Source organism: Lemur catta, chromosome 18, assembly GCF_020740605.2.
Source record: "Lemur catta isolate mLemCat1 chromosome 18, mLemCat1.pri, whole genome shotgun sequence".
Taxonomy (NCBI): Eukaryota; Metazoa; Chordata; class Mammalia; order Primates; family Lemuridae; genus Lemur; species Lemur catta.
In genome coordinates this window covers 13,565,448-13,588,832 of record NC_059145.1, presented here as the reverse complement: position 1 = coordinate 13,588,832, position 23,385 = coordinate 13,565,448, and the positions used below count along the sequence as shown (strand labels likewise).

General features: G+C 41.0%; 1 protein-coding gene across 2 annotated transcripts in view; it reads right to left on the bottom strand.

Moving 5' to 3' along the window:
• SUMF1 (sulfatase modifying factor 1) overlaps positions 1–23,385 on the bottom strand; it is a 114,964-nt gene that overhangs the window by 60,042 nt on the left and 31,537 nt on the right. For both annotated transcript variants that reach the window (XM_045529670.1, XM_045529671.1), the window contains exons 4-7: positions 15,193–15,275; positions 13,136–13,258; positions 12,265–12,379; positions 6,948–7,061 (exon numbers count right to left, since the gene is read on the bottom strand). In XM_045529670.1, the coding sequence (XP_045385626.1) occupies positions 6,948–7,061; positions 12,265–12,379; positions 13,136–13,258; positions 15,193–15,275 (435 nt within the window). The remainder of the gene's footprint in view (positions 1–6,947; positions 7,062–12,264; positions 12,380–13,135; positions 13,259–15,192; positions 15,276–23,385) is intronic.

Here is a 23,385-nt window from a genome sequence, read left to right as displayed (position 1 = left end):
ACATTCTTTCAGCTCCTCACAACAATGCTATGAAATCGGACTCTTTATCCCCATTTAAGAAAGAAGCAAACTGAGTCTCAGAGTGGTTAAGTGACTTGCACAGGGTCACACATCTGGTAACCCACAGTTATGGTGACAAGATTCAAACCCAACTCAGTTGGAATCCACTAGCCAAACCCTCATCTGCGAACAGAATCTGAGACCTGATGAAAGAGAATAAAGGGAAAGGTCAGCCCCACTATTATTCGCATCTATCAGACAACATCTAGAATGCTGTGTATAATTCCAGGTGTCGTTTTGTAAAAAGAGACTTCTTTCTCCACTCATGTTATTCACAGGAATGTAACGAGGTTGCCCCGAATTGTAAACTCAATTATCCCAGGTGCAACAGAAGGAATGGGGATGCTTATCTAGAAAGAAAGGATTCAAGGTCAAATGCTATGACTGTTCTCAGGTATCTGAAAAGCTTTACCGTAAAGGGCAGGAGGAAGACATGTGCTTGTTCTCACCAATGGCAGAATGAAGACCAGGGGGAAATATTTTGGTTGGACATAGGAACCTTCAAACAGTGAGAACATCTGATAATGCAGCAAGCTGCCCCCAGTGTTAGAGAGATCTTGCTCACCAAGTTTTTAGCAACAGTTTTTAGCAGGACCACAGCTGTCAGGGGTACCGAAGAAGGGATTCCTGCAGGGACAGAGGCTGGAGGAGGTTGCCACTTCCCACCTTTAAGATCCACTGATCCTCCAAACTGTGGAGGCCAGGGTACATTTTGGTGTGCTGTACTCTTTGCTCAGGAAGAATCAATAGTTCTAACATGAGGCTCTGAAGGTAACTTTATTGTGAAGTAGAAACAAAGAGAATTTCTACCATCTTCTAATTAGAACTAGTACTCACTCTTTTCAAGCAAGGAGCATGTGTTTGCATAATGTGCTTGGAAATGTGTTTACACGATCTAAACATCTGAGCCATATACACCCAAGCTTATTTCTATTTCTCAATAGTTCTTTTTTGTTGGATGAAGAACCTTACTCCTAAATCACAAAGGGAAATGACAATGGATGAACCTGAGCACTTCCTCCAGAAAGACAGTCATCTTCCACTAGGTAGAAGATGTTAAAATTATTTTCCTTAACATAGTCCCAAGAGGCCGATATTTTGATCACCTTGCTTTCGCCTTGGCACTTACTAAGTATAATTTGTAGTCATATTAATTTATTATCAAGTGAATTCCATTAACATGTTCATGCTTTTTTCCTTTTGAATACTAGAGTTCTCCAACAAGCTGATTTTTTCCTGCCCCCAGAATGTCCTCGTTGAAAACACATGAGACAAGGACTTAGGTAACAATTCTGAATCAACTTCATGCCCCTAGAACACACTAGGTACTCAACGAATGCTTGCTTGAATTGGTGAGGCTGCTGGTGGGGCAGTTGATGGGCGCGGAAGTCCCAACTAAGGAGAAGGATGACGTGATATTTACCATTTTCTGCTAGGCTGAGACAAAGGCAGGCTCGTACCACAAGGCAGAGGAGGACGAGGAGACAGGCCAAGTGGCAGTGTGATGTTTCACACTGAGACAGGCAATGGTGGGAGGCCAGGGGAGGCATCGGGGGAAGAGGATCCATGGAGTCCAGAGAAGCCATAAAGTACTGCAAGTCCAGCCCCAAGTCCAATTATACAATGGCAAAGAAGTATCCAAGCAGGGTCAGTAAGTCGGGCACCTGCTAGCATGGCTACACATGCTGATTTCAGGCCAGAAGACTGGCATGTGTCCCAGTGTCCTTTAATGTGCCATGTGTGTCCCCCAGGCAAGGGCTCAGAGGGGTGTCCTTTGAAACAAGCAGAGTCCACACTCTGCATACCACAGAGGCAGACAAGAGAGCTTAGAGCCTCCTTGGTGAACTCTGTGGCACTGCAAAGCAGCCCTGAGAAGCAGAACACATTTTCCAAAACGTGCAGGTCCACACAAACTGTTGGACAATCAGATTCCATGTTGACAGAAACAGAACAAACAGAGTCTCTGGCTAAAATCTGGCAAGCAACAGGAACTCATTCAGCTGAGCAATACATTTTGGAAAACTTTATTCCAATCGGACTTGGATGAGCCAGAAAGCATGAGCAACGTTTGCATTGTGAGGATGGCTATGTGATATGCCAATAAAAGGTAAAGGTAAAAGGAATATTGAGGAATCATTATTTATAAAAATTATTTTCTTCCCCTCTGCTTCCAAAGGCCAATATTCCTTATTAATTCTACTGACAGAAGTATGTAATATTCCTATGAGATAGCCAACACATAATATAGACAAAAATAATAAAATAACAACAACCATAGTACTTTTGAAGCATAAAGTATTTCATATACATTAACAAATAAAGTCTATAATAATTTCACCAAATAGGCATAAGTATTTCCAATTTGTAGATAAGGAAACTTAACGCATATTCTAAGTTTAGAAATATTCCTTCAATATTAAGTGGCAGAGCTATTATCCAAGTTACTTTGGCTAATTCCAAGACAAGAGTTGCCTTAGGAAAAAAAGCTGCCTAAATGTGATTATGTCTCTCTTAGAGTGGAAAAGATATTATAGATCACCCCATCCTATCACATCATCGGCTGAGCAAGTCAGCACGGTGCCTCAGTACTGACAGTGAGTATGCAGATGTCGGAAATTAGAATGTCACATAACATCTACATGTTTTTTAATTGAAAGTACTATATACTGCCACAGGGTAACATGGGTCTCTGAGTTAGGTAACTGAAAAGGAAAAAAAAAAATCCACAAACCACATTTTTTAAAAACTTACTATTAATAGGTTAAACTATATCACAGCAACTGCCATATACTGGATCATGTCAGTGTGGGAGGGAATGATGCCATCTTAATGTGGCACCTCCAGAAGACACACACACATGGACATACACACACACACACACCTAACACCAAACTAATGCTCACTTCATATGGCCAAATATCTCATCTTCTCTTAGAACTTTGTGTACAAAGCACACCAGGCTGTTTCTATAACCTGCCTTTGCCATAAATGACTGCCCAATAAAATAAAAACTAATGATTAACTTTTGCTCCATGGAAGTCACTGAATAAGAAAAAGATATTTCCTGAACAGCCTTTGCAGACAGGGCACTGACTTTTCCCAAGCTCTCAAAGAAGCTTTAAAATTATTTGCCACTGTGAGCAAGTCATGGAGCTAACATAAATGCATGACACTGAACAGGTCAGTCCCTGGGTTGAAATATTTACTAATCACATTAATATTTTGGTTCAAAACTTTTCTTGAATGTTTTGAAGGCTCAATAGCTGCTTTTGACCAACACTTGCTTTTGAAACACCTGGAGTTTGTACAGTGATCAAACTCCTGCATTTCTAGGTATTTGGAATTGGCATTATTGTAGGATCAACAATTATAGACCAGGTTCTTTGCTAGGCAGGGATAAAAGTACATTAGGGAAGAAAAACAAACAAATTAAGATCTCAGAGAAATAGGAATTAACCAGACCAGATGAGAACTACCACAGCTGTGAAGAATTGTAGGGCTCACACCCCAGAAAGAAAGGAAGCCCGGAGAGGCGAAACTGTTTTCCCCAGAGGTCTGTCCTTTAAATGACAGCAGCTAAAAGCCTGAGAAGCTGAGTAGAACTCTGAGTAGACTCGTGGCCTAAGGAATCAAAACGTTGGAGTTCAAGGCCCTCTAAGGAGGAGGACCCACCATAAATCCCCTACACTTTTGGCCGGCACTCTAAAGCACTATACCCTGGGTGAATTCGACATAGACTAGCCCTCATAGGGACTGGAGTTCTGCTTCAAATCATCTCAATTCCTAACTGGATTAAGCAGATCTGAAGTAGAAGTTTCCAGAAGCAAAGGTAAATCCTCTCCAGAGAAAGATCACACTATCTAGATCTCAAATAACCTCTACAGTTTTTCACACACAATGTCTGGTACTCAATCAAAACTAACCAGGAATGTGAAAAAACAAGATGTGACCAAAACCAAGAACAACAGAAGCAGATCAACATGGTGGCCAGATATTAGAGTTATCGGATGCAAACTTTAAAAAACGATGACTAAAAACCACAGTGAAACAGCACTGCACACTGACCAGCGCAGCTTAAATGGAAAACACAGACAATACCAAATGTTGATAAAAGAATAGTTTTTGTTCTTTTTCTTTGGCTAAAAGAGAGGTAAATATAGTAAACTGTTAACACATGTTAAATCTATGTGGTAGGCACATAATTATATATTATACTGTTTTCTATATTCTTCTTAATTTTTATAACATTTTATAATTAAATGTTTAAAAAAGAAGAAAAAGGTGTGGCTGGAGAGATCAGCAAAGCCTAAATTATTGTAGCCCTCAAAAGTCATGTTCAAGAATTTGGAGCCGGGTACAGTGGCACACATATGTAATGCCAGCACTTGGGGAGGCCAAAGCAGGAGGATTGCTTGAGGCCAGCAGTTCAAGACCAGCCTGGGCAACATAGCAGACCCTCATCTCTACAAAAATAATTTTTTTTTTTTAAATAAGCCAGGCATGGTGGTACACACCTGCAGTCCCAGCTACTCAAGGAGGCTGAGGCAGAGGATTATTTGAGCTCAGGAATTCAAGAGTTCAAGGCTGCAGTGAGCTATGATTGCACCACTGCACTCCAGCCTGGGTGACAGAGTGAGACCCAGTTTCAAAAAAAAAAGAGAGAGAGAATTTACACCTTATTCTTCAGACAGTAAGAAGCCATTTAGGGATTTTTTTTTTTTTTTTTTTGAGACAGAGTCTCACTTCTGTTGCCTGGGCTAGAGTGAATGCCGTGGCATCATCCTAGCTCACAGCAACCTCAAACTCCTGGACTCAAGCGATCCTTCTGCCTCAGCCTCCCGAGTAGCTGGGACTACAGGCATGTGCCACCATGCCCGGCTAATTTTTTCTATATATATTTTTAGCTTTCCATATAATTTCTTTCTATTTTTAGTAGAGATGCGGTCTCGCTCTTGCTCAGGCTGGTCTCGAACTCCTGAGCTCAAACAATCCACCTGCCTCAGCCTCCTGGAGTGCTAGGATTATAGGCGTGAGCCACCGCACCCGGCCCATTTAGGGATTTTAAACATGGGAGTGACAGCATTAGATGTGCTCTCTATAAAGATTATTCCAGTTGCAACACAGCAAAGAGAGTGAAAGCATGGAGCCCAACCCGGAGGCTGATGCAGTAACCCAGATGAGAGACGACAGTGGCTTGTCCATCAGCAATGTGCTGGCAACAAAGAAAAGTTGTAAAGATCTGAATGATGGAGTGAGAGTTTTCGAAGGATTTGGGGTTTAGTTCAAAACTGTTAAATTCTATCCCAGTCAACTTCGGAAGTAAATGAGGCCACTGTGGCAAAGAAAAGCCTAAAATGCAAAGGACTTCATTAGAGCATGGGCACCATCCAGGATAGAGCCTGGGACTGGTGAAAAGAAAAAATTTGAATTTTTCTGTAAATCCTTAGAAAAAACACAAATAGTTATAAAACTGAAAGCTAACAAGCACTCAGCTCAACACCAGATGGTCAGATGGATACATTCACAGCTTGCCAGAATTCTGAAGCCTTGTGCTCCCCCTCTCACACAGGCAGATGCTTTTAGCCGAGAGGAAAAAATTCTATTTCTGATTCTGACAGCAAATGCCAAGTCACACTTTGCCAGCAGAGAATAGCATCTCCCAAGCACGAACCCACCTAGAATTTTACAATCCTGTTCTCATTTTGCAGAGAGAGGTTGTCGTTGACCACTACCTCCACCAGCCCTGCTAGAGAGTGAAAGGAAAAATGAAGAGGATGACAGTTTCTGAAAACTCAGCTTTTTCATCTGCACTGAGAAAAGTAGATCTGTGTCTCTAGATTATTCACGAGCAGCCCACGTGTTATTCTGTGAAGAAAAATTAAGCAGAGCAAACAAAAATTTATTCCCACATTCTGATAAATGGCCTGAGGCACAGTCTGACAATTTCTTCAATTACTCTGTTTAACCCTATGCTGAGAAAATATTGAATAGTTAATTTTCTTTATCATTACCCTTTGTGCCTTTTCAAAAGGTTAAGGTCTAAAATTAAGCATTATCAAGTTCCCAGTCTAGCTAGTTTGGGTATAAATATATATCCTTGGAACTGAATTATGAATGACTGCTTTGCTAGAGATGGGATTTTTACATGATATTTTCCCCCCAATCTGTTCACACAACAAAAAAATATTCAGAGATGCTCTTTTTAAAGGAAGCATTTTGCACACACATGCCCATGTAGTGTCTCAATTTTTGTATATTCTACTGGGAGAGTTTGGTTTTAGAGGCACGGTAGTATATTATTTGCATTCAACATTTTTCACATACCAGAGTAAGTAAAACTTAGACAAACACAGTTGTCTTCTGTTCCCAAGGTATATGATACATCGGCCTCACATACTAAGAGGTTCAGGAATTAATCACTAAATGACTCAACTTTCTGACTCGACACTTAGCTGGAAAGTACCCCTTCTTGGTTTCTCCAGATGATGCACTGAATCAAAATTTCAACCCACCAAAACTCAGGAAATACCATCCAGCAGATCTTAATGGTTAATAATAACACATTAATGAATTTTGCATGGTTATTTATATATCCACACTTTGATCAAATGTATGAAATTAAATATAATTCCTAAAGTTACCGGCAGATTCCCTCAAATAGTTATCATCATGACAATACAGCAGAACATAAAATGCTCATAGACAATTTAACGAAATGCTCTAAGTTTGAAATCAGAGAGGCATATGCTTAATGTCCCTTTGGGGAAATTCCAAGATCAATTTCAAGAATATGTAAACACCCCTCAGAAACACACGAAATACTGATGCAGACTGCCCAGAGGATGGATGTTACTATTCCAGGGTAGCTGCTCTGAGGTGATACTCACAGGGTTAAGCGTTTCTTCGACAGAATGATGAACCGTCCACCAGTCCGAAGTCCACTCCCAGGCATTCCCCACGATGTTGTATAAGCCATAACCATTGGGAGGAAAGGCATCAACCTAAAAATGAAGTAGGGAAAAATGCTGCCAAATCTCTTTGGTAGAGAAATGCACCAACAGCTTTAACTTTAGAATATGAACTTCAATTTTCATTCTAATATTCAAAGTACAGTCTGTCCAATGTAAAAACAAAGAGGCATTTTTTAGCTTTGAGCTCTCAAGGGGAATTTAGAAACCTAAGGAGAGTTAATATTAAATGGTATGAAGCCCGCAAAATTATTTCTAATGGAGTGATCAATGTTGATCATAAATCAAGTTTGTACCGGACAGTGGGTGTGGGTGTAGGGCAGGGATGGGTGCGAGAATAGATGAAATTTAGACTTTCAAAATCATTAACAAGAGCATCACATTGGACCCAATATGAGTCCTGTCATCCAAGCTTAGCTTTGCTGGCCACACAATGTCTTTCAGCACTGAGAGAGCCCGAGTCAGCTCTGCCCTCTCCACTAGCTCCCTCCAACTCACCAGCTTATCCTTAAGCCTCAGCCATCATCATCAAACACTGAGAGGATTTGTTTTGGTAAAGAAAATGTGAATTAGTTATCAAGTGTATTAGTAAGAGAGGGTCTGTAGTCTCTGGAATCTGGAAGTCCCAGGTGAGCTGTCCAGGATCTTCAGCAAGGAATTATACCACATTTCCAAGGCCAGCCAGACAGTCTGCCCCATGGTAGTGGCACATGCAAGAACCAAAGTGCAGAGTTTTTATAAAAGGAGGGGAAGGCAAGAGAAAAAACTGAACAATAGTAAATGAAGAACAATTTTGCTAGAGTAGTGACTTAAAATTTTTTCCCAACCTTTCTTTAATGGAAATACTCAAACATAAACAGAAGTTTCATTTTTTTAAATGAAAAAAAAAATCAAGTTACCCTTGGAGTTTTTAATCTTTTTGTAAATTCATGCTTCTTCCATACTAATGAAGTAGGACTGAAGGAATGAATAAACTAAAACTCATTTCCATGTGGCTTCAGATGGTTTCATATCTACACATGAATATGGAAGCATCTGAGGCCCGGGCGATTCAGAGCATTTCGAACAGCGTTACGAAGCTACTCTGAAAAGCTCTTAATCTGGATGAGCTGGAAAGCTGAAAAATTTTGCCACTCAGCTTCCGTAATCAGCATTCATTACAGACACAGCAGTGCTTATTCACTGTTCATTCAGTAATTCTGTGCATAGTGACTAAAGGCAGAGGGGGATTCAATGACAAATTAGACCTCGAGTTTAATGAGGGAGAAAAGGAGAATATATCAAAAACTATTAATAAAAATACAATTCTACAAGGCAGAATGGGATGAGTAGGGAGAGTGGAATAATAGCTAGAAGGAGTAGAAAGGACAAAAAGAAATTCAGTTGTTTTAGGGAGAAAAAAAAAGGAGTCAGGGGAGCAAGAGCAATTAAGAGATGAAATAAACATTCCAGAGGAAGGAGTAATTATTCAGACTATAGAAGGCACAGGCAGTGATGCTTCCAATCAGGCTGCCCGAGGTGCTAGCTAATGTTAGGCTAGTGATTTAACGTATCTGGGTGCTGTTAATTCATAAAATCGGAAAAAGAATAGTTCCTCCTCAAAGGTTCGGGTTTTTTAAAATTACTTTAAATAATCTGATGTTTACATGAAGTAAAATGTGGAGGTCACCACCCCCAAAATTACCATATGTGAATATACCACTAAGGAAAATTAAAATTTTAACTGCTCATTGTTAAACTAATCACACCAACTAAAGCCTCCTTTCAGGAACCTCAAAAGCAAAGGCATGTGTATAAGAAATACTTCTGGCACACTCATTTTCAGATGAATGAGCTGATATGCGTTAAAACCAGAACTAATAATTGTTATGACAGTGGCCTAGCAAAATACAAATTCAATTCTTCAGGCTCACTGTGGTGAAAATAGTTTACTCGGTATAAAGTCAGATCTGAAATCATAATATATATAAAATATCAGGTGAGGGAGCTACCTCTCTATAGTCCATCACATCATGAAAGTTAAATTCCTGCTCTCAACTGACCAGAGCACAAGGACACTAGAGAGCAGCTCAGGCGGACTCAAGAAAATTCTATGTGTAAGCAGTTTCAATTTAAAGATAGAGGTCTCATTAAGTCTCATTCCAAATACAGGAGGAGGTTGCCTCTTCAGCTGGCTTGCTTTCTTCACTCGTCCTGTTTCTCAAATTGGTTCCTGCAGGGATCTTGGCAACTGCTCTAATTTTGTCTTAGTAACTTCCATGGCAACTTGTTCAGGTAAGTTCTGCAGACATCTGCTGAACTCCCAGTCAAACGTTCCAACTCTAAACATCTGTAGAATGTCCTTATTTCATACTGAATTTTATGTATTCTGAAAAAGTACACTGATTCAAGAAGAGTAAATGGCTCTATTTTCTTAGCAGCTCATGCAATTAAGTAAAGATGAAATTCTATAGCAGCAAACACAGTCAACTATGTGTAACTGTCCATGACAACCTTGTTATGGCTTTTTACTAAAAGTGACAGACATATCATTTGTCAGTTCACCAGATATAGTTACAACAGGCTTGTACAAATGAGGGCTATGGAGGCCATCACCCGTCCCTTTGGAATGGAGCTTACCCATCTCTGGGACCAACTGATCCTGTCCAACTGCTGATCAAAGGACCCTCCTGCACTTTGGTCTTCAAAGCCCTCGTTTCAATATTTGCTACTATGACAACTAAGACCTGCATCTACAGCTCCACCTAGGCCCACACCCTGGGCTTCAAACTTTACTGTAGCTGCCTGGCTTGTCACAGACTGGCATCCATGAGGGGGGTCCAGGCTGCTGAGGCCCTTCTCCTGCCAGTCTCTCTCGTGTGTCCACTGCCAGAGAGGGCCAGCTATGGGCCCAGCACTCCAGTGCCACCCATTTTCATTGTTAGTGGCATCCGCCGGTGAGTTGTTACATACTCCTAAACAGATTCTGTCTTTAATGGCCACTGTCCTGCTGTCTGTGATAACCAACATCTTTCGTGGGGTCTGATGAACATCCACAACCAGCTTAACTGATACTCTGTTCATCTTGCAGTGCGACTACTGCTGACCAAAGGTGGCCCACTGGACACCCTGTGCCATGCCGAGATCCGTACCAGCAAGCCAGGCTTCCTACTCATTTAAAGTTTGAGAAAAAGTTGAGATCATTTACTCCCCAAGGTCTCTCATCAGCCACTTTACCAAATAAAACTGTGCGCCTGCAAGACCATGGCTGCCCTACAGGGAACTTCAGAGGAACCAGCTACTCAACAGTTTGATCAGTCTTTTGCCTCTACTGAATAATGCATCTATCTCCTATGGGTTTGTGTTAGTTTACCATATATTTAACTCACACATATGGAATTTTACACACATACACATATGCACTCATATACTTAAGAGCTAAATACTCTCATGCAATTTATTTTTTATATTAATTCTGCCCCTAAAACTACAATGCTTCAAGTACTACAGCTCAAAATAATTTTAATTTCTGGTAGGTCAGGTGCCTCCCTGCTCTTCATCTTTTCCAAACATTTCTTGGTCTTTCTCTCTCATGTGTTTAGTTTTTCAGCTGAAATTCTGGAATCATTTGGTCATGTTCCAAATAATGTATCTGTGTTACATTTATAAATAAATTTTGGAAGAAGTATTTTTTGCCTGAAACAAAAAGACAGCTATTTTTTAAATGACAACTGTTTCAAGGATTGTTGGAAGAAAACGATTCTCTGTAACAACAAACCCAGTAAAGGGCTATTTCTTCACCACAAGATTTCTTTCCTCACTGTTTTAAGAAAAAATGAAAAAAATGTTTTTGCTGTGGTTTGAATGACGGTGTATCCTCCAAAAGTCATGTTGAAACTTAATACCCGATGCAACAGCATTAAGAGGTGTAGCCCTTCAGAGGTGATCAAGCCATGAGGGCGCTACCCTCATGAATAGAATTAGCACCCTTACGAAAAGGCTAACAGTTAAAGGGAGTGCTCTCTGGCCCCTCTGCCTTCTGCCATGTGAGGACAGGCATTAGTCCCCTCTGGAGGGTACAGCAAACACCAATCCTGCTGGCAAACACCACTTTGGTCTTGGACTTCCCAAGCCCCAGAACTGTTAGAAATAAATTTCTGTTGTTTATGAATTACCCAGTGTGTGGTATTTTGTAACAGCAGCACAAAGGGACTAAGACAGTTTTTAACATAGTTTCATTAGTGTATGATTACGCCGGCAAAAGGGCAGTGAGAAAGGAACTCTTATATACCCACAAAGAAAAACATACCACAAGCATTCTATAAAACAATTCAACCAAGTATCTGAAACTCTTACCAAACTCTGACTCATTAATTTCACTGCTGAGAATCTATCTTTATAAAGATCATCAGAGATACAGCTTAATATTTATGTACAAGATGTTCATTGCTGTACGTTTTGCAAAAAACCCAGAATTAACCTAAATTTACAATTATCAGAGGTAAATAAATTAGGGTTTATTCATACGACAGGTTATCCAGCTGCTGAAAGACAATGTATTTGTGACATACTGTTAATGACAAAATGTTCCTGATATTAAACAGGGGGAAACAGTAGGATTTTAAATACTATATCCAGTTGTGATCCAAATGCATTATGTGAAAAATATGATACATATACACCAGACACACATATGCTGGCAAATACAGTAGTGAAGAGCGTGGGCTTTGGAAACAAACCGACCTGGTTCAATCCCAGCTGTGCCGCTTTCCAGCTGTGTAACCTTGAGCAAGTTAGTTAACCTCTCTGTGCCTCAGAATGCTCACCTGGAAAATGGGATATAATAGTCCTGCCTTACAGAGTTGAATGGACAGTAAGTGAGAAAATTCATGCAAATGTCTTAGCACTATGCCTGGCACACTTGAAGCACTCGGTCACTGCTGGCCATTATTAGCCATCAACGCGGAGAACAAATGGGAAGAAATGCACCAAAATGATAACAGGGTTTATCTCTGAGTGGTAGAATTCCAAGTCAGTTTAACTTTCTTCTTTACATTCTTATTTTTCCAAATTTTCTACAATAAGCATTATAAAGTCAGAAAGAAAACTGCATTATGTGTTTGCTATGTGCGACAATCAGTGAACTCAGGAAGGGGACAACGTGTGAGTCAGAGAGTGAGCAATGCCTCTCGCCCCATTTCTACCAGGCCTGAGTTCTCTGCAGCTGCCGCGCTTCTGCAGAAGTGTCACTACTCACGGGTGCAGTTCCTTGGAAGCCGTCCTCACCAGTGTCGGTCACCGGAAACTCACCCTGCCAAATGTTGGCGTAATGTTGGCCTTTCGGGTGCAGTTTGTTGCCCCAGGGGAAAAGTCTGTCAGAAGAGACACAGCATCAGCCTGTCAAACAGGCACAGGTTCTGGATTAAAGTCAACAGAAGGGACGCAATGAACTAGAGGACGTTGCTCACTTGTTCTGAGTGAGCCTTTTAAAAACTATTAAGTAAAGCTTTTAATTGGGATTTTAGAAAACCTTCCTTATAGCAGCTCATGTTGAGTTCACAACAACCTTGGTCTCTCCCAAGTACTCAGGAGGCCTGAAATAAATCACAGAACTAAAGGAAGGACTTATTGAGAGCTGGGAAAGTAGACATCATTTTGGACTTATATGGTAGCGTGATCAGGCACCATCACACCACACTTTTTTATAAAGCCTTGGCTATTTTAAGGAGCCTTTCCTAGAAGATGTGAACCAAGCATGAGTGTTCTGCCTCATTCCTCTAGAAGCAGAGAAATACCGCTGCTTCAGGAGATGCCTAAAGGAAGAAAATGCTGAAAGCAAGGCAGCCTGCCAAGAAGCTCTAAGGAGTAATATGTAACACAAGGGAGCTTGAATGGTTAGAACTTGCTTTGGGACTGCAGCAAGCCCACTCGGCCCGACAGTTGGCTTTGGGGCTAAAAGGGTTAGTGACCCATTATCCACTGTCTCCTAAGAAAATTCCTGGAGACGAAGAAAAACAAGTAAGAGAAAGAACTGTTGTTTTTAATCAACTTTCTAACCAAATCAGGTTCAACAGAGTTTTGAATAAAAGGTCAACATATTGTCAGGCAAGATGAGACCCTCCAAGTACCTATTTTGCAGGCCTCCTCGACAGCTGTATTCCCACTCAGCCTCCGTGGGCAACCGCTTCCCTGCCCACGTGCAGTAGGCGACCGCGTCATTCCAGGAGACATGGAGAACCGGATGGTCTGGCCTGGGGAGAGCGAGAGCACAGTGAGGAGCGGCACCAACTGGAACAGGAAACAGGAAGTGGCTTCACCAAAGTGCCCATAACCATCCTCAGCTCAACCTGTGACGCCATGGTGGTCCTGGTCCTGAATTCAAGCCCCAGCCATGCCACATCTGTCACCCTCCATCAAGGGATTCTGACGACCCAGGCTCCCAAACGGTTACAGTTCCTCTAGGAACTAGACTTGAAACCTTTCTTCGCCTTGCAGGCTTGGATGCCTGCAGAATTTTGTTGGCTGATATGGCGGGCACGGAGACACTCCAGCTGCTGGAGTGCCATCAGCAGAAACTTCCAGCTCCTTCAGGGTTTGGCATAGTTTCAAGAGCCACCTCAGAGCCACCCATGACCAAACACAGCCAGGGGCAGGAAGGTCCTGCCATTTCAGCCTACTGTGGCTCACACACACTCCAGAGGCCCCTGCGGCGGCTGGAACTAGCTTGGGCCTGCACTGTGTTCTGCCTTCTCCCTCTGCCCAGTCCTGCTTCCAGCCCCTCCCTTCCGCAGGTGTGGGTACCTAACAAACACTCTGCAGGCCTCTGTTTCCAGACTACCCAATGTGTGACACGTGGCTTTAAACATTGTGTCTTTCACTTTCCCACTACAGCGTAGCCGGCAATATTTGCCTCTCTCGAGCAGATCCCAAGCCAGTCTCTTTTTCCTGAGGACGTAGAGGGTGGGCAAGGCTGGGAAAAAACATTGAGAATAAGGGGATACACACGTTCATGATTTAACTCCCTGCTCATTTTTTTCAAAGTGGACTCTACATTCCTAGTCCATTCCTTTTGTGCCTGTGACTTCCCTACAGTAATTACACCAGGACTTTCATTTATTCTTTCAACAAACGTCTACTGAGCACCTATCATGTGCCAGTCACTGTTTCCAGCACTAATAAAAGACGGCCTTTTTTCAGAAGGTTGACTCAGTCGGTGTTTACTGAACAAATAAAAAACATTCCCTTCTGAGTTTTCCTTCCTCACTTAGCTTTTTCCTCTACCGTTAAATTCAGGAAAGAAGATACGAATTGGGAGCTAATAGGCCTAGTCTACCAGGTGCCCAAGAATCCAATGACTTTGCACCTCGAAGCCTAATTCCAGCACAGAGGCTGCCACCTTGGGCTTTGAAAGATTTCTGACATTTGTCAAGGGGCTATTTCCCTAAAACTGAATTTCCTGTATTCCCAGCTCCCTGGCAATAAGGGCAATAACAAGGAATGTTGTTAAAAATAGAGACTTAAAAATTGCATCTGAAAAATTAGGTTAGGAGAGCAGTTTTCTTGGGCTACAGAGGTACTGAGTCCTACTCCAACTTTTCTCCGTCTCCAGGGTTTAAAGTGCTCCTCTATTTTTGCTTGAGATAATTATTTCCTTGCCACCCTGGAGACTGGCTGACCGACTTGCCGCTCTGTGGTTTTCCAGTCAGGTGGTGGCTTTGATGTGTGTCACTCCAGGACTAAAGATCACACGAATCCCATACCGAAGGCCTGGGCTTCTACAGTGGCAACCCGGCAGGACACAGCTACTTACCCACTAAGACAGATGTCTTCATGCTCATAATTACCCACTCATAAGAGAGAATAGATGGACAGATTGTAAAGATTAAACATGTCATGAGATTTAAAATAGGCCTGTCAAAAGGGGAGAAAAATCTGCAAAAGGCAACTCGTTGACAGGCCAAATGAGGAAGGAAAGAGGCCACTTAATTAAGAGGCTTCTACAAGCGAGGTGCAGCATTTAGGTCTTTACATACATAATTTCTTGCCATTTCATTTTCATACCAATCAATTAGGGTTTTTCATTCTCACTGTTTTACAGATGAAGATGGCCATTGAGTTCTTCTTCAAGAGCACAGGGAATCTAGGAATGAAACATGTCAACCGGGGAAAGAGCAACCAGCCTCACCTGTGTAGAACAGTGGAGTCCGGCCCTTCTGGGTGTCTCCAGTTAGCACCTTTCACAGGTAACCACCAGGGAGCAGCTGCAACCTCAAAGCAACCCAGAACAGGCTCATTAGCTACCATGACGCTAGACAAACACTGACTCAGCATATGCAGCAAAAATCTCACTTACTACCTGTAACTTCATTTGGGTTACAAAATAGATACCTTTACCACAATATCAAAAATAAAGACATATATATAAATCTTTAACCAAAAAAGGTATTATTTCATATCATAAAGTCCCATAGTGAGCAAATCAATACGTATTTATATGGTATGTATCTCCAAGAATTTTAAAAAGATGCACTGCCACCCAATCCTCTGCAATCTCTAACAGGTGACAGTCGGGTAGCACTGCTCCTATTTAAAAGACAGGGAAACAAAGTTAACCTTACAATTAAGCACAGAGATGAAGGTCGACCAAGGTGATCAGAGATCAAGCTGAAGCACGCAGACGAAACTGGGGTGTGTTTTCAAAAGATCCTGGTTCAATTTCCAGCCTGTGAGCTGTGTGTCCCAGGCAAGTTCACTACCTGTTTGTCCCTTCTGAGTCCTCATCTATGAAAACGGGAGCAGATTCACCTGCCTCACCTAACTCAGACCATAGAGGTCAAATCAGATAAACTGGAAAGTGCTCAGCAAACTGTTACTAGGACTTTAACTCCAACTTTATGGTTCTGTTACCTAAAATAACAACAGCAAGTGGTCCTCTTTCAGTGAATGGTTTGTTTAAGAACACAGGCTTTGGAACCAGTCAAAACGAGATCTGAATGATGGCTCTGCCGTTCATGTTGTGACCCTTGGCAACTTATTCAACCTCTCCAAGCCTGTGCTCTCATTTGTAGATTACACAGTAACAGCATCCACAGCTCGGGTTATTACAAGGAGGAAATACAACATACACACAGGGTTTATGACTATGCCTTTAGCAACTAAGGCCAATGACTTAGCAAGCAGTCAGCGAAGGGAACCAGTCTCACCATGGCCCCATGACAATCAGTCATGAGGAGAGCCACAAAAAATAATCATCATGGTTGATAATACTAGCTAAAGACTAGAGGTTTGCAAATGATTCTTCTAGTACAAATTAGAGCAGACTCAAGGTCATTCCCACGACACTGCTACTCTCCATCATTTGCACCTGATGAGCTTGGTCGAGTGGAAGTGAAGGGAGGATGAGTGCCTGCTAACGTATATTACAGCAATCACTGGAAACACCAAACCCCATTCTTGCTCAATCTTTGTTCACATCAACACAGTCAAAGCATTCACAGTATCTCCATCACAATTCAATTTAAAAAGCCAATTTTTAAATATTTCAACAAAAAAGATATTATGCCCTTTAACAACAATGCAGCAAGGTATTCTGTGTCACAGAGAGCAGGAGAGTAGAAGGGGATAGTTTCCTTCTATTTCATTTGTACATTGCAGAAACGAATCTGGGGCTGTTCTCTCTGACCGGACTGCTCCTGCCTAGGTGCCCATGACAGGTAATCCATCTGATGGCATGGGAGGAGGTGCGCAGAAAGTTCAGGTCATCCCACTCTCACGTTTCAGGAGGATCTTCAGATCACTCACCCAACTCTACCCCAGCTCCAACACTAAGCACCACTACCAGAAGGTTCTAGTTCTTAAATTAAAAATAAAATGCTAAAAAAGGCAAATATGGCAAAATATGGCAATATGTTAACCTTTGTTAAATCTGGGTGGTAGATACTAGAATGACTTTTTTTCTTGTACCCTTCTGTGTTTTGAAATATTTCATCGTTAGCAATTTTTTTAGAAAGAAAAATTTAAAAACCCACTATTTGTTTATCCATTCTACTTAGTACGGGCATTTGGGCAGTTTCCAGTTTGGTGCTAGTATGAAGATGCTGCTTCTATGAATATTCTAAAAGAGTCTGTGGCCTTTGGTAAATATATACATGCGTTTCTGTTGCTTGTACGCCATGGAACAGAACTGCTGGGTCATGGGACATGTGCACGTACGGCTTTAGTAGACATGGCCAAACACACGCCTTAATGCCAGAAGCCCCCCAAAGGTTTCCTACCCCTTCTTCAAAGGGGAGCTTCCCTGCAGTACAGAAGCCCCTGGGGCAGCTGCTTCAGTGGCCTCTCCGTCCATACCCTTTTCCTCTCCTTTTCCCCTCGATTCAATCTGGTTACAAACTTTTACTGAGCACCCACTATATGCCAGGCACTGAGCCTAATTCCTAGAAGAAATCTATAGAGTATGACTTAAGACAGTTGGTATATTAATACTTTTAAAATTATTTATTTTACATATAACAATTCTTTAATTGTAAAAAGTAGGGTACAAAGTATGAAACTAGTCACCTCACTGTCCTTTAAAAATGTCTCAAATTAAAATTGGGGAGTCAAGGTACCACCTTACACGGAGAGTTATAGTTTCTGATTCCCTTTCCTCCCCACCACACATATTCCATATTCTTTCTCTCTCTCATTCTAGATATCTGCTTTTCATTTCTCCCAGTATCTCTCTTTTCTGAATCTTTCACATTACCCTAGCAACCCACCAAAAACAGACTACTAGCTTGTAACACTTAGTCATGGAGCTATATGATGATCACCAATCTCAATGTGCACAGCAAAACAGAAAGAAGGTGCTCTGGTCTGGCTAGAGCGTGGGGCAGGGGACACCATGATAAAACTGTCCTTGACCAAGGGCCACAACCCAGATTTTTAGTCCAAAATCGTAAGACTTGAAGCAAGTATGCAAAGATACAAGTATCATATATCTAGACATAATACCCATTGAGCCCCATCCACTGCCAGTTCGCCCTTTTCAGAATACTGACAGACGCTGAGAAAAGTGCCCAGGACATAAGAGGTAAAGAAAGCATTACAACATGTGTCACTTCCAAAGAAGTCTGAAGATTATGTAGTTACCATTTTCCATCATAGTCATGATGTGAGAACCATCTACACGTAAACCAACCCACTCCCTAAAACAAGAAGCACCATGAGGGTAGGACACGGAGAGGGTGTGACGGGTAAATCAAATGCAGGGGGATCCACATTCCTGAAACCCCAACTAGACAAACCGTGGGTGCCTGTGAGGGAGCCAAACTACAAGCCCGTCCATCTGTGAGACAGACCGTAAGTCACCATGGTAGCGGTCAGATGCAGAGTCAGGAACCACCTGCCCACCTGATACGTGAATTAGGAAGGACAAGTAATCAAAGTCAACCCACAATTGAGGACTGGGAAACCAGACATAGGGCCCCATTCATCCTAGCCAAGTTGTCCTGGGAAAGCCAAGATACTTTCTGGCCAAATTCATGGCAAATCCCTGCCAAAGTCTCTGGATGCCTGTTTTCCAAATGTCACTGTTTTTTACCTCAATATTAAAAAAAAAAAAAAAAAAAAAAAAAACAACTTGTTCTTGAACCGGTTCTGACTTGAAAATAAATGCTATTCTACTACGCTTAGAAACTTATAAAATAAACATTTGAGAGTCGTACAATAGCCATTTTATCAAAGTTATACTGCAAATTATGAATGATCTCTCTAATTTTCTTTTTTCTATCCTTTTTTTTTTCTTTTTTTTTGGAGACAGAATCTCACTGTTGCCGAGGCAGGAGTGCAATGGCCTGATCATAGATCTCTATAGCCTCAAACTCCTGAGATCAAGTGATCCTCCCATCTTAGGCTCCCAAATAGCTGGGACGACAGGCATGCACCACCATGCCCGGCTAATTTTTAAAAAAAAATTTGTGAAGATGAGGGAGGGTCTGGCTATGTTGCCCAGGCTAGTCTCCAACTCCTGGCCTCAAGCAATCCCTGCCCCCTTCCCTCAGCCTCCCAAAGTGCTGGGATTACAGATATGAGCCACCATGCCCAGCCTAATTTCTTTTCTTTAACAGGAATAGTCTTCAGGTGTGTTGTTTACAGAGCAGAAGCAGCAACATGAGTGGCTTGGAATCTATGATAAACCTCATTCTAAACAGAGAAATTTTTGGATGTGGTTGTCCACCTACACATTTTCTGCTCAACTGGGACAGCTTCCAGAGTTACAGCACTCCCTATATCCAGGGGAAAAAGAACTTTAACATGACCTATTTCTAGTCAACCATCTCCATAGCAACTGTCTGGGGTTTAAGTTGAAACAGCTGTACCCGCCAGCCAGCAACCAATTACAATGTAAATAGGATCCATGTGCCTATTGAGGTCCTCTTGGGAAACGGACTTTGCAGAGCAAAAACATCATTCCCCCTCTCCCTGGGGACATAACCAGACTTGTAGTAACAGCTTGAAGAAAAGGAAAGGGGAAGATAGCAAAGGTGCCTTTATTCTTGCCAGAGGTGGTAAATTATGCTTCTTATACATACACAGCCCAGAATAAAATCGGCACAGGAAAAAGAGCACTGTGTAATTATGCATATTCAAGTGTAAAGATGTCAAGTTCACAACTTTACAACTGCTCTCTTAAAAATTAAATGCATTTAGACAAGCAAATTAAAAAGACGGACGTTTCTTGAAACGTAGTATAAACATGACAGTTACCACTATAAAAACAGCCTGGGAGCATTTTTCAACTGGCATCAGTGAACAATGAGAAATTGCAGATCTGTTCAAATTCATGAAGTATAAATAAACCCAGTGGAGAATTTAGCAGCTGAAGGAATTAAATGGAATAAAGAGTACACAGTAAGTAAAAATCTTTCTTCAGCACCCAATACAAGTATGGAAGGTTAGAGAACAGGTCTTGAATAAAGGGTAAAAACAAATTCAACATCAAAATAGGCAGTCAAGTTTGACAGCTTATTTCAAATTAAATCCTAATGAGGTACCTTGACAACTTAATAAACTACATGGGAGAAAAAATGCATGCTTTTTCAAATAGGGCACAAATATTTATGAAATTGAAGGAAGACCTGAAATTTTTCAATACTGTTTGCTTCAGTTCTTAGTGCAATTCCTCACTCTATAATATATCGCATTCCCAAGACACACAATCAGTATACTTGAAACATTTCATGTCCTTAAGAGAGGAGGGGAAACCCTATGCACAATCACTGTGGACGATGAGCAAAGAATGGCCCAAGGAATCTCGGGGCTCAAAGAACCTTTATAAGTCAGCTGAGACATGCATAATTATGGAGGTGGGGTGGGGAGTTGATTTGGGACTTTTAAAAAATAGAAATAAAACAATTTTTATTGTTTAAAAATAATTTTTTACTGTTTTGGGCAAATGAGTGACAGTGCAAATTGATATAACCTATCTTGAAGGCAATGTAACAATACTCAGCAAAAGCCTACACCACATGCACACTCAGCAAGGAGAGTAGTTGAATCACTTATTTAAACCCATAGGAAAGAATACATCACAGTCATTAAAAATCATATGCAGAAAAAGATGTAATCATTTGAATACCGAAAGTGAAAAAAGCCAGTTATAAAATGTTTTTGTACAAGTCCACTTAAAAATATGTCAATATATAGATATACATACACACACACCAAGAAAATAGTAGTAGTATATATGTTAAAATGTCTGCAATGGCACAATTTCCTATTGCAAGGATGTGGAAACAACCCCAGGGCCCATCAATTTATGAGTAGATTATTAAAATTTGGTATATGTATACAATGGAATATTACTCAATTATAAGAAATGACAGTGATCTAGCACCTCTTATATTTTCCTGGATTGAGCTTGAGCCCATCATCTGAAGCGAGGTATCACAAGATGGGAGGAATAGCCTCCACATGTACTTGTCATCAAATTGGCACTAACTGGTCAACACTATGGTGCTCACACGGTAGTAATATTCTCCAGGGATTAGGGGGTTGGAGGGCAGTAAACTCACACCCAATGGACGTGGTGAGCATTGTAGAGGGGAAGGGCAAGCCTCTAATCCTCGACTGGGTGAGGCAAAGACATAAAATGTAACCAAAATGTTTGTACCCTCATAATACCCTGAAATAAAAATTTTTAAAAAATGTCTGCAATGGTTATTTCTGGGTGGTAAGATTATGGGTTATATTTAATGTTCTTTTTTGTACCATTTTTAATGTCTGCATTATCTACAGTGAACATATTTTTTTTCAGATTTCCTAACTTTTTTCTTTTAACAGAGCTGAGACAATTTTATATTAAAAAACAAAAGTAAGCAATATTAAGTAAATGTTCATTAAAACTACTTACATTCACCATTTTACTACAAATTTCATTTTTATATTTACCTTTCAGTTTCATCAATAGGCATATGCTTTTACAGTTTTTCCAAATTTATATCGATGATATTGATTGTTTTCATTATTTTATTAAACATTTTCCTATGCTTCAATCTGAACTTCACAATGATCATTCTTAGTGGCAGCAAAATATTTTTGTTATGCCAATGTAACATAATTTACTAATCTCCTAACATTGAACTATTTGGGTTATATTCGAGTTCATCTGTTGCTTTATTTTTTTTCTTTTTGCTATTATAGATAACACACTGAACATCTTCAAACATCTTCATTTGTATTTTTTGCTTATGCTAAATTTCCAGAAGTGGTATCATTATACCTAAGAGTGTGTCTTTATAGCTTTTGCTAAAAATCATCATTTAACCAACCTACAACATTCACAGATGGTGTGGCTAGTTCCCCTCTTGAAACAGGACAGAGTACACATATAAATCATGATGCCCAAGATGAAGGTATTTATTACAACTCTTTACAACGAGGCTTCATTTAAGTTCCTCAAATTGCTCATGGCTTACTTACACATCTTTTCCAATGTATAAAACAGGCAAACAACAAAAAGTCAGAATGCCATATGATTGCTTCTGTGCTATTTTTTCATGCTTTACAAGCTCTGAAGCTTCAGAAAAGAATGATCAAATAGAAGACAGAACATAGAAAAGGTATTCTAAGAAAAGCACATTCTCCCACATAGGTTGTTTTGGAGGTAAACCATAATATGAATAGTCCCATCTATTATTTGTTAAAGAGAGGAAAAAGAACAACATCCTCACCTCATAGGGCATCATATAAAAAAGGACAGGGACTCTTGTTGCAAAGGCAGCCCAGGCTCACAGCCTGAGTCGATCTACTTCCTGCCCATGGTCAGAGACAGGCACCTGCAGAGGGTCATATAACATCATGGCTTAATTGCTGCCCCTTCAAATGAGGCTGGTACTGTACCTGCCAATCTCAGGCTAGGGCTGCAAGAGCACAGAACAAATTCTGAACACTCAGCAGAGCTAAATTCCTCAGGCTGCCAGCCTGGCACATCCCATTTCACCCTGCAGCCGGACACTTTGCACCAGTGGCAGGATAGTGATGGAAGGGGAACATGGTGCAGGAAACATATGCATATTTTTATTACAACAATACTGGGTATCTTGCAAAGTTCTGCAAGAGCTGGTAAAGCAAACATATGCTCGGCAAAAGAGTGGAAACCTGGCTCTCACTCTCAGGTAGTCAATGTTTTCCCAATACTGCTGCATGCTTAAAATGTGCATGCTTGTACCACCGCAGGATTTTGAAGATGGGAAGGCCCTGAGAAGCCATCTATTGAAACTCCTTCATTTTACAGATGGAAAAATAAGGCCCGAAAAGCGGCAGATAGTGGCAAAGCCAGGAAAAGAACCCATGGTTGCAGGTTTTCAATTCATAACTCGTTCCACTATTCAAGCACTTTCCAGCAGCTGTTTGCTAAGCCTTCCACAACATGTTAGTATGTGACAAAAAGGTCCCATCATCAAAGCAGTCACAGTAGTTAGAAAAGCACCGGGTTAGTCAAAGTTAAACTAGTTTTTAATCACAAAACTTCTCAGAATCTTTAAACTGCAAATATAGCGTATGGTAAGTCATGAGGAAAGGGATCGAGTGGGCACTTGAGCCAAGTGGTTCAGAGTTCTGGGCGTCAATCCTGGCCCTTCTACTACAGGATTAACCACCTGATGTTGGTTGGGCAAGTTACATTTCCTCTCTGTGCCTCAGTTTCCTCAATCAGTAAAATTAGTATACTAAGAATTTATCTACTAGGCTTGCTGTGAGAATTTAGCATAACAAGCACTCAATGGTGTGGGTATTGGTACATTACTAGAAATCGACCGAATGGATTAATGATGCCACTCATTCTTTCAACAAACATTTGATGGGCATCTGTTCTGTGCTAGCCCTGTGCTAGGCC